Below are 15,648 nucleotides of genomic sequence, written 5' to 3'. Positions count from 1 at the left end.
CTCAGAAAAAAAACCTTTACGACCCGCATTACTATGAACCCTTCAACACAGCGCAACACAAAAACAAAAATGTCTCATTAGCGAGTTATTTCGCCATTATTTATTTATCTCAAATGGATGCAGCTTTTGATACAAAATAGCATCACTGTTGAACAGAAAGAAAAAAAAGTCTACACACGAAACGCATGATAGAAAAGGGTGGCTGGAAAAAGAAGCAGTTTGTACTCATTTTGAGTCAGTGCAGTTCGCAACAAATAGAGCGAATTCCCATCCATCAATTACATCGAATTAAAATCAGCATCCAAAAAAAACCAGTATCTGTTCTCCAACTAAGCTTTTCTCCAATGAATTAAAAAAAAGAGATTGTTTCCGCCCGGGTTCGAACCGGGGACCTTCTGCGTGTGAAGCAGACGTGATAACCACTACACTACGAAAACCTTGATACAATGTGGTAAACAGAATGACATAGTAAATGTGTTCCATGTGTTGGAATGAGCTATCAACTATGTACTGAAATTCGTTTGTGTTGGGAAGGGGCTAAAAATAAAACCATGATATGAGTATGGGGGAACTCAACTCAGTATGCGTAATCTCATTGGTAGCAGAACTATTTTTAGTTTTTGATAGAAGCAAATGTTCACGAAGCACGTGTTTAATGCAGAAATAACGTATATGGTGCCACACCATGCAGAGTTGCCAGATGTGAAGATATATCTTCATATTGAAACATTCAACTTACTGCTGTGAAGACAATTAGTTTTGTGATGGCATTTTGAAGAAATTAAAAGATATGTATTGATTTTTTTATTTCATTAAAAAACCCTCGACAAAAATGGAGGAGCAAAACTAAATCTTCGAGATGAACTATTATACATTATATTTCCCATGATTTTAAAGTAGCATTTTCTTTTTTTTAAAGCTGCATTTTCTAGAACTGTGCAATTCCAAATGAAATCGTCCAAAAAATGCAGATTTTAAAAACATGTATTTTTGATTCGAAGGAAAGTTTGTATTCCGTTTGAGTTGAATGAAAAAAATTAGTTTTTCACAGCAATTGGGATTTTTTTGACTCAAGCGTAACTTTTGAAAAGGGCGTATCGATTTTAGTAAGAGAAATCTTTGATAATTTATATCTAAAAAACTATGAGTCGTACCGAAATAGTGTCTTAGAAAGAGTTATAGAGTATTGATGTCTAAACATGAAAAAAACACACACTGAGAAAAAAAAATTAGTACTCTTTTTTTTTTAGTTACAAAAAAAACTTTAATTTGCAATATCCAAAATACATATTTTTAATTTTTTTTTATTTTTTCATATAAAATAGAAATCATGTAGAAAATTAAAAAAATGGGTCCAAGATGGTAAAACTATTTTTGACGAACTTTGTGGAACATCGATTTTTTATGAATTTTCGAAACTTCCAATTTTTGTATGTAAACCAAAAAAAAATTAGGTTTTTTGGCCACCAATTATGATTTCTGATGTGATTTGAAACAAAAAAGCTCATTATAAATCTCCTACTAAATGTAACCATTCTCGAGAACCAAATATGGACCAAGTTTAAGTGAAGATGTTAAAAATCATGTTTCGGAATTTTATAATGACGACAATATCAGTCGATCATTACCTGGAGAAAGAGACTATGTTTCTGTAGCCAAAGATGGGAAGCGTCAACACATCCAAAAAAGGTTATTAATAACATCATTACGGGAAACTTTCAACAGATTTAAGGAACTTAATCCAAATTGCAAAATTGGATTTAGCTCTTTTGCATCAATGCGTCCGAAGCATTGCAAATTGCTGAGTAGTTCAGGGAATCATAACGTTTGTGTTTGTTCATTCCATGAAAATGTAAATCTTAATGCTTCATAGTCTCAAAAAATATAATAAAATATAAAAATATATTAACATTGAATGCAAAGAATATATGGAAAAAATACTATGTAACATATCAAATAGATCAAAATACTGTTACCTTCGTGAATGTAAAAAATGCCCAACAATGGACGAGTTTGGAAACTGGTTTCTAGATGAGCTTCAGGAACGCAATTTAATTGAAATCACTTATGCACAATGGATTTCTACTGATCGATGCGACCTAGAAACTCTTGTAAAACCGGTGGAAGAATTTGTATCGTATTTTTGCGAAAAAATAGAAAAATTACTTACTCATGATTACATTAAAACGCAACAGTTCACATTTCTTAACAATATAAAAGCTAATTTGCAAGAAAATGAGGTTGTTGTGATTTGCGATTTTTCCGAAAATTATTCATTTGTGCTTCAAGATGAAGTTCAAAGTCATCACTGGAACAATGATCAAGCAACAATCCATTTGTTGTTTATTATAGAGATGAAAAAGGTTCTCTGGCAAATTTAAGCTTTGTAGTTATATCTGAAGTTTTAAGTCATGACACAATAGCTGTGCAAGTATTTATTTCTAAATTGGTAACATTTTTGAAACAACAACAAAAAATAAAATTCATGTCGGATGGTGCTGCATCCCAGTACAAAAATAGGAAAAATTTTGCGAGTTTATGTCAGTTTAAATCGAAATACGATATTGACGCTGAATGGCATTTTTTTGCAACATCACACGGCAAAGGACCTTGTGATGCAATTGGTGGTACATTAAAACGGATGGCAACAAGAGCTAGTTTGGCTAAGCAGCAATGAACATCCGATTACGAGTGCAAGAACGTTATTTGACTGGGCTAGCAAACGAAAAGAAGACTATCTTACAAAATTGTCATTTTCATATATGTCACAAGAAGAATATGGAATATGGAAGAGTTGAGTAGCATGTATGATAACACCAAACAAATACCAGGTACCCAAAAGTATCATTCTTTTGTACCTGTATCCGAGAATGAAGTAGCAGCAAAGTTGTACTCTAACGACAATGCAGCAAGTTATCATAATGTGTATAGAAATATAAGAAAATAATGAAAAAACTAAATTATATACAACAAAATTGTTAGTTGATAAAAATAAATGTTGATAATAAATAAATGCTAAAAATTCTAGTATTATTATTAGTATCTCTTAAACTCCGATAAATATAGGAATTATTTGACCAAATTGTAGAGAATTATATTTTTTTCCTTTTATAAATGTTGTGTTCTGTTGGCGCAACATGTATAACATGTTAAAAGTTTGTATTAAGATAAAAAAAAACATTTTTTTATATCGCTACGTTTTATATTAACCCACATGTGTTCAAATGATTTTAAACGTAACTCCTAAACATATATTTTTACCATGATGATGTATTTGGAAAAGTTGTTGGAAATTATAAGCAAATTCATAAAATTTCATGAACATGACGGCATAACACGACAAATATATTAAAAGGGAATATTTACTATAAAAAAGACAATAAATTAGAAATATGTTTCAAAATATCTCGAGAATGGCTCCATTTAGAAGGTGATTTATAATGAGCTTTTTTGTTTTAAATCACTTCAGGAATCATAATTTGATGATTGATTGATTGTTTGAAATGATTGTTAACATACAAAAATTCGAAGTTTCGAAAAATTCGATGTTCCACAAAGTTTGTCAAAAATAGTTTTACCATCTTGGACCCATTTTTTTAAATTTTCTACATGACTTCTATTTTATATGAAGAAATAAAAAAAAATTTAAAAATATGTATTTTGGATATTGCAAATTAAAGTTTTTTTGTAAATAAAAAAAGAGTACTATTCTTTTTTCTCGGTGTATATTTTTTTCATATTTAGACATCAATACTCTATAACTCTTTCTAAGACTCTATTTCGATACGACTCATAGTTTTTGAGATATAAATTATCAAAGATTTCTCCTACTAAAACCGATACGCGCTTTTGAAAAGTTACGCTTGAGTCAAAAAAATCCCAATTGCTGTGGAAAATTCATATTTCCTTCAACCCAAACGGAATAAAAACTTTCATTCGAATCAAAAATACTCATGTTTTGTCATTTGTTGATTTCATTTGGAATTGCTCTACTGGATTTTATTAATTGGAGACTCCACCAACCTGAACAATAGAAAAATGTATTTTTTTCAGTTTTTTGCATTTTTGGGTAGCTCATAACATCCTATAAACTTTTGTTAATGACACCATCGTGTGCAAAAGACAACATTATAATATTCCTCATTCATTACAACCCTACGATGCGTTAAGTGAGGTCGAAACGCGTTTTTGTATTATTAATTTTTATTTTCTACCCTTATTTCAGAATCTATATGACAGATTTAACTGAAATTTGTTCTCAGGTAAAATGTATCCAGGTTCATGTAGTTTTAGTGAAAATACGAAGCATTTCCCCGGAAAAGCGCAAACAAATCGTGAATAAATGTTGCACTAATTCCAACATTTCGCTGAGTCTGTCCGTGAAAATGAAGGATGTGTGCATCGGAACAGTTCGCAACGCTATTCGGGAAGAAATACAGTGAGAAGAATGACTTCTATAGCAAGAAAAATTTGTACGCACATCGGGCCATGTGGACCAGCAGTGTACTTCTGTACTTCGGGTCCGGAAACTTGATTGTCCAGTACTATTTTGGCCAAATTTGGCATGAGTGAATTATTCCAAGGACCCGGTAACCTGGTACAATTCCAATCGAGTCGAAATTGTTTCAAAGATGATGAATACTCCAAACTGTCCCCGGAGAAGATCGATCGAAACTGTAGGGACTCTCTGACGAAGGCATATTTGCGGAAACATATCGAGGCAACGAATTCGATTGCTACTTTTGAGAAAAAACAGGGGAAAAGTATGCGTTTGGAAACTGTTAAATTTTTCTAAAAAGGCTCGTTTTAAATTTCGTAATGTTACCCTCGTTATAAAAATTCTATGTGTAAAAAAGTTTGAAGATGAAGAATTGGAGGCTTTACTCTATCAAGATCAAGATCAAGATCACAAACGCAACAAGAACTTGCAGATACATTTGGGGTAGCTAAGCAAACCATATTCGATCGTTTAAAAGCAATGGGAATGGTCCGAAAGATAACACATTGGGTGCCGTATGAATTGAAGCCACGAGACGTCGAACGCCGTTTTTTCACGTGCGATCAACTGCTCCAACGGCATAGAAGAAAGGGTTTTTTGCATCGAATAGTTACTGGCGATGAAAAGTGGGTCCATTATCCCGGTCATGCATCAATATCGACGGCCGCGCGAAATATTCACGGCCAGAAGGTTATGCTGTCTATTTGGTGGGACCAGCTGGGTATGGTTTACTATGAGCTGCTAAAACCGAATGAAACCATTACGGGGGACCTCTACCGACGACAATTGATGCGTTTGAGCCGTGCACTGAAGGAAAAACGGCCACAATACGAGCAAAGACACGATAAAGTTATTTTGCAGCACGACAATGCTCAGCCGCATGTCGCGAAACCGGTCAAAACATACTTGGAAATGCTGAAATGAGATGTCTATCCCACCCGCCGTATTCTCCAGACATTGCTCCGTCCGATTACTACCTTTTTCGATCGATGCAACATGGACTGGTTGACCAGCACTTCTCCAATTTTGATGAAGTCAGAAATTGGATCGATTCGTGGCCGGCCGATTATTTCCGCTCTCTTATCCGGTTCTCTGAAACGTTCGAAAGCATTCCTATTTTATTCATTATTTTCTTTAGATTATTCAACTATTGTGTTTTAAGCCGAAACATTGTTGGATAAATTTTCTGCCTAATGGCATAGATTGGGTAAATGAAAAATCTCCGCGGTGGTGTATCACTAGTACGGTCATATATCGGGCAATACTAATCCAATTGCGTCAAAGGATCGAGCGCCTGAATGGTGGTATTCTAGATTGTATCGTGTCAATAGTCATACTGATTTTGAAATTGGTGAAATTTCTGAAAAAAAATATAAGCTATGTGATGAATTTTTGCTACAGAAAAGGCAAATGCACAGCAAAACATGATCAGAAAATTATAAAATGAAAATAAAAACTGTCGGTAGTTCCAATGTCGAAATTGATTTTTAGTGCAGAAAAATTATCATTCAGAAATTGAACAAAAAATCGCTGATTCCTCTCTAATGATCCAATATCATAATATGACTTGGGTATTTGTCACCATAAACCCATGGAAACATTAGTCGGTTTATGGCGTGATTACATTTTGGCCTTTCAAGAACGTTCAACTGGTGGTTCTCACGTTAAAAGGAAAAAAACACGAAATAAAAGTAATGAACACCGATGTGAGAGCAAGACTGAACGATCTTAATATGTTGAAATCACACTCTACTGGTTATAACGTTCAATGGTTTGAGTTGGACCCCAAGCACGTTAAATTGAATGTGCTACGACTTGCAGCACGCCCGTATTACCCGTTGTCCATGATCTCTCTCAACTATCGATCTAGATCCCTTAGGGTCTGTATCGGTTTCCCGGGGGTCGACATAAACGAAATCTGATGTTTGGGATCGACGAGTATAAGTCGTGTTACGTGCACAAGATTATATAACATGTAAAATTCGGCAAGTAGAAAGGCGTTAACAATTGGTGCAAGATAATATGTTTGAGCGTTCAAGTCTTTCAAAAGAAAAATATGAAATTCGTTGGTGCTTGAATGAGAATACACTCATACACTCATTCAAGAAATTACAACGTGATTATATTGCTAAATAATGTGAACTTAAAAAACTACCAAATAGTTCGTAGAGCAAACATTGGTGGAATGTACAAAAATGTGAAAACATTTGATGAGAAAATGATGTCCAGTTTACTCACACTCACTTGATAAAACCTGCAATGTGATTATATTGATAAATGTTTTGTATGATTGAGAATAAACTTGAAGGTATCACTGAGGTATCACTTCATTCTGGAAAAGGGGCCCCTTGCCCAAAATAGTTTCAGGATCCCTGATCTAGATTAATCTATGGTGCTGCTAATTGTGACGCATACAAAAAAATCTCACTGATACGACTTTGCGCTTGTGACGGTTTAGGAATTCGTAAGCAGAACAATCACAACGGCAGAAGTTCGTATTTCGAAAATTATTGGTTGACTGAAAAATGATATATGTTGGAGCACAGATGTCAAAAAACAGCAATGAAGGAAAGACGTAAACGATTTTGCGCACTTCGCCGACTGATTTCAACAACCAACGAAAAATCACCGCACTGAAGCAGAGGATTTCTATGGATGCATCAATCTAAACAGCTAATGGCTACCACAGATTTTTGGATTGAGAGACTTCAACAAACTGCTAGCGCAATTACATTGTGAATCGTCTGTTCACAATTGAGCGGAAAGCTACGAGGTTTCATTCATATTCACGAGAAAACGCTTTCCATTCGAGCAAAATAGTGGGTATCAGATTGTTATCAAACCCGAAACTACTCATTACTTATAAAAATGATGAACACAAGACATCATATCCCTGGATATCTCGAGAGTGTACGACACGAACATTTTTCGAAAAAAATGAAATATTCCGGGCGTTCTGTGACTTTCGAGCTATCTGTCTATCTGTTTAGATATTTCAAGACTCAAGAAAGTCTTCCTTATAGTGGAACGCAAAAATCGGGAGTAACCTGTGAGGAACAACATCCAAGCATCTTTTGAATCCAATTTTGCTTCCGAGATGCTTCATGTATCGGAACATATTTTCTTCAAAATAAGAAATCACTTTTATGGAAATGGCAACTCGGCCAGTTGATTCTGTCAAGTAGAGTTTGGTTAAAAAATGACGTTATCAGAAGAATACCATCGTGAATTGGTTTTCAAGTTTTGAGAACAAAACAGTTAAAAAAATCGGTAAGTTTTCTAATACTTTGAAAATTTTGCATTAAAAAAAACGGTTTACATACAGCACTCTTAAACAATACAGTTTACTTCTAATGTCTCCATAATGAAGACATGTCTTAACTGGCATCCCTGGCTATGAGACAAATCATCCCCCGTACTTGGCCGTGATAGTCATGTCGCAAAATATAGATAGTTCCGTCTATGTTCTTCTGAATGGTGCGGAGAGCATTTCTTATCCATTCGTTATACTGTTTGATTATTTAACTATGATCACTATTATATGTTTCAAGTCCAAAAATGTACAAAAATGTATGATGGATGGTACATCATTTTAAAGCTTTAACTTTCAAGATGGAATATTTCATGAACAAATTTTTATCTTGATGTATCGGGGAAATATCGGGAAGAGATGAGAAATCAATTTCTTTCAGTTTTTCAAAAGTGGCACTAACACTTTTTTTGCTAACTAAGTCAATAGCAAACCATTTAATTCCTGAAGGACCTAGTAGGGCCTTTCAATACAGATATATTTGAAAAAGGCACCTTCATCTTTGATGGTGAATAATTCGATAATTAATCGGAGTTGGAATAATCGCATTAGAAATCGAATGACAGTTTCGAAGTCACCAAAAATTTCTATACAAGGTTAATTTGTTGCTTTGTCGAATTCAATTAATTTTTTTTTGCTATTTTAAAAAAGTTTACATTTATATTTACATTAAACATTTTTCACATATATACTTAAGACTATTTCTTTCAACAGGTCGTCCAGGAACCGATTACCCAATCCTCCCTGCGGTACCGTACACCAATTTCTACTGCGACGAACAACCGTACCCAGGCTTTTTCGCGGACATGGAAACCAGATGTCAAGGTAGATCTCCAACTGATACAACTCCACTAGAATAGGTAATCACACCATTTCATCCTTTCTTCCAGGTTGGCACTACTGCGACATTGACGGCAGACAGGCAACCTTCCTCTGCCCGAATGGGACCCAGTTCTCCCAGGCGGTCTTCGTTTGCGACTGGTGGTTCAACGTCCGGTGTGACCTGTCCCCACGGTTGTACGCCATCAATGCCCGGCTCTACCAGCGCCCGAAGGTGAACCCAACGCGGAAACATCGGGTCATAACGAAGCAACTCGTCGAGGATATATTCAACAAATAGATTCTAGGACTCTAGGTGTTGGATGTTGCGTGAGGGTGAATGAGAGAGGATTGTGTGTGTAAGAGCAGGGTGTATGTGGTTCCGTTTCACTTGTCAAGACAAACCCAGTCTTTCTCCTAACCTAACTTTATCCATTTCACAATCGTACCCCGCGGCGGTCAGGACCGAGAAGCATTTCACAAAACTTGTTTTAAATTAAATATTTCAAATCCCGTCGAAACATAAAATAGTATAGAAATGTTTAAGAGTTCATTTCTCCCGTCGAGTTGAGCCACTCCACTGGAATTGGGGAAAGTTGGTCCCCTTTTCAGCAGTCCTCACAACTGATGACAACAAGAGGGACTGCGGAACAGGAGGACAAGAAGCGCGCAAAATTTAAATTAAATCTAAGCAAATATAAATTTTTCATACACTCTGGCTAAAAATGTATAACCTGGCTGGCTGCGAACTGTAAATGAAAATCCACTGCCAAATGCAGCAGCAGCAACTGGCGCACCCGCCGCCAAGTGGAGGAAAGTTGAAACTTAGGGAATGTTAAACAAACCGTTTAGCTTTCTTTTACGGTGTGTACTCAACTCACACGGATCAGGCAGCGGGAGAAACTTTCCCTGTAGGGAAAACTATTTCGAGTTGTTCCCTCTCTCTCTCACTGCCTATCTGTCTTTTCTAGTTAAATGTAAATAGAGTATTTGCAAAAGCGTAATTTTCTCGGAAAGAAGTTTCCGAGTGCACAAATATGTAAATTATGCATATGTTTTTGGACTGCCTCGAATCATCAAGGAAGCGTTCTTTTATTTTCTAAATGAGAAACAATGGGACGCTAGCAAACTTACTCACCGATAGCAGAAATGTAACAATAAGTTACTGGTAATTACACAAATTATAGACAGCAAATAGGTAGCAGCGACATTTATAATTAAAAACAATAGAAGCCGGATGGACAGGAAAGTGTGAGAGTGAAACTATGTAACTTTATGTAAATTGTATGTAAACGATTCTATGTGTAAAGTACTTAATAAATACTGTGAGACAGGCCACTTCCGGGATGTAATTATTGATTTTCGAAACTTCATGTCAATAGATTTTTTATTTTTCATTTTCTTTATAAAAACGACCGTAACAGTAAAAATTGTGATCATTTGATATTTCAACGGGATAACGAATCAGTTTAAATATTTTTTCAGAAAAATAATGGACGATATGAATAATATAAACACTTTGTTGTAAGAAATTACTACTCATCAATACCGATTTTGCTCAAATGTTATTCATTTGAAGGCTATCGAAAAATGTTTTTCATTTCGTCAAATTTTCATAATTTCGTCAAATTTTCATAATTTGCCCCCGTGAAACCTCCACATGCCAAATTCGATTCCATTTGCCTGATTAGTTCTCGAGTTATGTAGAAATTTGTGTTTCATTTGTGTGACAGCCACTTCCTTAGAGAGGGAGTGAGGAGTGTCGAGCCATCATGAACAATGTTTGTCCCCTAAAACCTCCACATGCCAAATTTAGTTCCATTTACTTGATTAGTTCTCGGGTTATGTAACCCATCCCCACCTTAGAGAGAAAGAGTGTCGTACCAACATAGAACTATTGCTACCCTCACTCCTTCTCATGTGAAATTTGCTTGAGTAGTTCTCGAATTATGCAGTTCACATTCCCCCCCCCCCTAAGAGAGGGGGGAGGAGTGTCGAATCATAGAAATATTGTTTGCCCCCTAAAACCTCCACATGTCAAATTTGATTCCGTTTGTTTAATTAGCTCTCCAGTTATGCAGCCCCCTCCTTAGAGAAGGGGAGAAGTTTCGAGCCATCATAGAATTATTTCTTGCCCCATAAAATCTCCACATGCCAGATTGCTTGATTAGTTCTCCAATTATGCAGAAATTTGTGTTTCTTTTGTATGGCAGCCAACCCTACCGTACAGAGGGGGAGGAGCGTCGACCCACCATAGACGAATTTCATGCCAACTCGTCTTAGGAGTTGGCAGCACCATCTCAGATAGTAGTGAAACTGTGTGGGTGTAAAGACATGGGTCATTCAAGCAACTTTGCGTACTTGAAATATTCAAAAAACAATTAGACTACCTTTTGGAAAAAAGCCAAATTTTTTTCTAAATTTTTAACAAAAATTTATAACTTAAAAACTGTGATACCTATAAAATGCTTGTCAAAGGATGAAATGTAGGAAATTAAATATATATAAAAATAGCCCTTAAAATTTCCAACACGTCCACACATAGAAAGATGGGCACTTTTACAGGGAAAAAGTTTTTCGAATAACAACTTTTTTCATGTTTTCTTTGCAAAAAATACAACTTATACTAATTTTGTTTAAAGTTAAGATAGCGATATAGTGCATTCGACAAAGTTTTAGATCTTATTAAAATGTGAGCTTTTGTAAAAGACATCAACTTTCTATCTTTTATAGTTTTTGAAATATATGTAATTTTTGTATGAAGACTTCTGAAAAAAAATGTTTTGCTCATAACATTTTTGTGTGTAGATTCTCACGTTTGACATGTTCTTGACATGTTTCTAAATAGAGAAAAGTTAGCAGAGCATTTAAAATGCGATAATTTATACAAAAAATTTTTACATTAATAGCATTTCTTCTAAGAAAAACATGAAAAATTTGTTGTTCGAAAAACTTTTTCCATGTAAATGTGCCCATCGTCCGATGTATGGAAAACTTGTGAGAAATTTTAAGGGCTATTTATATTATTAGAGAATGAGATGTAGGAAATTACTTAGGTTTTCATTAAAAATTATCAAAGAATTTTTTGGAAAAAAATTAATTGAAGAAAAAAATATTTAAAAAATTAAAATTCATTTTTCTCGAAAACATATGCTTTCAAAATTCTGAAAAAATAGATATAAATAGCCCTTAGAATTTCCAACAAGTTTTCCATACATCAGACGATGGGCACATTTATAGGAACATGTTTTTCGAACAACAACTTTTTAATTTTTTTACTTTGAAAAAATATTATTAATGTTTTATTCGTAACATTTTTATGTATAAATTATCGCAATTTACATGCTCTGCTAACTTTTCTCTATTTGGAAACATATCAAGAACATGTCAAACGTGGGACTTTACACACAAAAATGTTAAAAGCAAAACATTATGTTTTTCAGGAGTCTTCATGCAAAAATGAATTATATTCCAAAAACTATAAAAGATAGAAAGTTGACGTCTTCGACAAAAGTTCACATTTTAATAAGACCGAAAACTTTGTCGAATAAACTATATCGCTATCTTAACTTAAAATAAAATTAGGATTAGTTGTATTTTTTTTAAAGAAAATATAAAAAAGTTGGAAATTTCAAGGGCTATTCATATACAGTCAACTCTCCCTAACTCGATATCCAAAGGGACCATCGAGTTAGGGAGGTATCGAGATACAGAACATTTTTTCCTAATTTTTTTTTATGTCTTAAATTGTCATATATTAGGGTAAGTGTCCCAATTATGGTATGAATTTGAATTTTTGATTCATTCCCTTAAAGTGAAAAAACACCTTTCTCATATAAAAAAAATATTTTTTCCAGAACCTTTCAGGAGGTGATAGACGGTTATATTTCACGAAAAAAATCCTACGCATATGTTAGAATTTCAACGATGACAGACTTATAGAACTTTTTCTTTGTTTCGGATTCTGTTGGCTCAAACTGACTCTACATTGAAAAGTATGCTACGTAATCCGATTTTGTTGCTTTCATTTGAAAGATGAGAAAATTTAGTACAGGATATAGTAGTGGAACATCTAAATTAGTGGATTAAAATAACATCTTTGAAGTGGAAAATTTAAAAGTTTTTTTTTATTTGTAATTATTAATTTTATCCTAAAAATTCATACTAAACTTGATTGTTTCTATCTATAAATTAAAGCTCTCTAACCTCTCTACAATTTGTTCTCTGGCGCTCAACTTCTATCTCTCTTAATTTCGCTGCAATATCGATATAAACAATTCCTGATGAAGATTCAATCAAAATCTTCAAAAATCGCGATTTTTAATCCACTGTACTTATAAAAGCCACTTAAATTTCACCTTAATGCTGAAAGGTTATTTTTTTTCCTTCAAATTATTCATATTTGAATTATAAAAAAAACTTTTTTTTTCAAACTGTATACAATCGAGTCCTAAATTTTACATAATCGAATCATATATAATCGAGTTTGTATATAATCGAGTCCGACTTGCACGAGGCACTAGGTTAACAAAGAAAATATTGATTAAGTATGTTACTCAAACTGAATTGTAACGATCACGCAGGAACTGTTCAATCACAAAGAAATGTTCGAATAGTTTCACAGGAACATTTTCAGTTGATTTCAATATTCCGGACATATTCTTCAGGTTTGATTTAACGTTCGAATTAACATCTCAATAGAACTACTATCTTCAGCGTCTCAGGTTTTTCAACACTTTCTAGTATATCGGTATCTGGCATCAGATCACAGCAAATCACGTTTTGGTCCTTTTTGCACTAATTATTAAAATACATTGAGCAATCGAACGGTATTGTACCGTCGACATCGCTCACGACACATTAATTATGCCAGCGGAATATCACTCCCGTCCATGTTGGTTGTGCTTTAAAGTTAGGATTTCCCAGTTTCTGGACAAATTCTCAAGCCATATCCCGAAGAATAGAAGAGGGGTAAATTATTTTGTCTAGCTTGACAAGACAAAAATTCATTGACCGCTCCAGCTTCTCGATTCTGACCAACCTTATATGCTTTTGGTCTAGATACAATTTTCCATTCCGATTCCATTTTTATATCGAGATACAGAACATCGAGTTAACCAGTAATTTTTTCGCCTGAGACCTCAACAGTGGAAATAGTAAAACAGGTGAGCAATTTAACGAATAAAAGAGGTATGTTTTGGGAGCGAATGCAAATGTAAAGCAAGTATTATGCATTCTTTCTTTCAGTTTGGTTTCCGTGAATGTTGTGTGCAAGAATTCGTTCTACCAAACAAATTAGACATCCAGTCAATGTGTAGGAATAAGGGTGATGTAGATGATGAAGTGTGATTTAGAAAGATGGCTGCAATTCTTTGGAAAATCATTATTTCAGCGATACCAAAATGATATTATTATGGCCCACAGTATCAGTGTGTGTGGCGTGGAATATAGTCTGCGAACGAACATTATTTCACCGAAAAAGCTACTACTCCCGATGGCTTATAACAAACCCTAAGAATAAGAATCATAATCATACAATAAGAATCATAAGAAAAAGAATCACAATACCATATATATCCATTAAAAATATATCAGCTTTATGATTTCATATGTATTTCGCCTCAAAATATCCCGAGATCGTAAGTATTTTCAACATTACTTTGTTTCTTCCCCATAAACTTTATATTCAATGTAATCATTGACGACATTTTTTTTTTGTTTACCGATCCACATATACTTTGTTCAGCATTCCACCCTGTAATGTTTCTCACTGATATTCATTAATCATTTTCAGTTAGGCAGTAGAACCTCCTGCCAGAAGCTTTTTGTGTTTTGTGTTTGTTATAACCCGTTTCACGATATGAGTACATGAGGGCCACCATTTGTAGTTTCGAAAGAGTTGAAATAGCAGATTCCTGAACAATGAAAAGAATTACATTAAAAAATTATTCTGAATAATCACAGTCCTACGTCAAACTTATGTCCTTTACCCTAGACCCTTCAACATTTTTAGTATTTTTCAGTATTTTAGTCTTCCAGTCTTTGAATTTTTAGTTGTTAGTAATTTAATTTATCAGATTTTTAGTTCTTTAGTTTTTTAGTTTGGTGAGTTTTTTAGATTTTTGAATATTTTTAGTATTGTTTTCTAGCTTTTTAGTTTTTTTTGTTTTTCAGTTTTTCAGATTTTGGTTTTTCAGCTTTTTAAGATTTTTAACTTGTTTAGTTTATTCCTGATTTTCAGTTCTTTAGTTCTTTAGTTTTTTTTATTTTTTTTTGGTTTATGGTTCCAATTTTTTTAGTTTTTCAATATTCTAGTTATTGTTAATTTTTTGTTTTTCAGTTTTCTATCTTTTTATTTTTTTAGTCTTCTAGTTTTCTTGCTAGTTTTCCGTTTTTCTTTTTTTTCTTCTTAGTTTTCTAGTTTTCTAATTTTTTTTTGTTTTTAATTTTTCTAGTCCTTCAGTGATTTGGTTATTTATTTCTTATTTTTTTAGTTTATTGATTGATTTATTTATTTTCTAGATTTGTAGTTCTTTGGTTTTCAAAATTTTTCAATTTTTTAGTTTTATATTTTTTTAAATTTTTGACTCAAAATATATCTTTTGCACTCAAAGTGAAAAATTAGAAAAAGAGCATTTTTTTGCTTATAAAACATTTCAAAAATATGCATAGAGCATAACATAATGCAGAGTTTGCACTGACGCGTAGAACAAAAAAAAACAGGAAAGAGATATTAACGAATACAGAATCACGAACCATTAATTCCGAGAGTACACATAGCATTTCCTACCTCTGGTATAATTTGCGATGAAGTGCTCTAATTTACTCCAAGTTTTGATCGATCAGCTAAAAGTATCAATATGAAACGTTCACAGGGGTTTAGGGCATGCACTCGGCTAAAAATTTCTCTGCAATATTTGCAGAACTACAGTAGATTTTGTAAAACACTTTAACATACCTGTTTTTGGCATGTTTTTTAAATCGATGCAAAACATTTAAATACATTTTTTTTAAAGTAACT

At 33.7% G+C, this 15,648-nt stretch overlaps 2 protein-coding genes and 1 non-coding gene across 5 annotated transcripts in view; 1 reads left to right on the top strand and 2 right to left on the bottom strand.

The window, feature by feature from the left end:
- The window catches only part of LOC129761294 (uncharacterized), a 107,326-nt gene extending 97,368 nt beyond the window's left edge, over window positions 1–9,958 (top strand). For all 3 annotated transcript variants that reach the window (XM_055759021.1, XM_055759011.1, XM_055759017.1), the window contains exons 4-5: window positions 8,523–8,633; window positions 8,699–9,958. In XM_055759021.1, coding sequence (XP_055614996.1) covers window positions 8,523–8,633; window positions 8,699–8,928 — 341 coding nt within the window. In that variant the 3' untranslated portion in view covers window positions 8,929–9,958. The remainder of the gene's footprint in view (window positions 1–8,522; window positions 8,634–8,698) is intronic.
- Window positions 1–15,648, bottom strand: part of LOC129761275 (uncharacterized) — a 543,642-nt gene that overhangs the window by 133,290 nt on the left and 394,704 nt on the right. The gene's annotated exons all lie outside the window — the stretch shown is intronic.
- On the bottom strand, window positions 365–437 carry Trnav-cac (transfer RNA valine (anticodon CAC)). The gene has a single exon. It is a non-coding gene; the product is annotated as a tRNA-Val (tRNA).

Source organism: Toxorhynchites rutilus, chromosome 1 (genome assembly GCF_029784135.1).
Source record: "Toxorhynchites rutilus septentrionalis strain SRP chromosome 1, ASM2978413v1, whole genome shotgun sequence".
Taxonomy (NCBI): Eukaryota; Metazoa; Arthropoda; class Insecta; order Diptera; family Culicidae; genus Toxorhynchites; species Toxorhynchites rutilus.
Note: the sequence above shows the minus strand (reverse complement) of the source record. Positions and strands in the feature narration are given on the sequence as shown.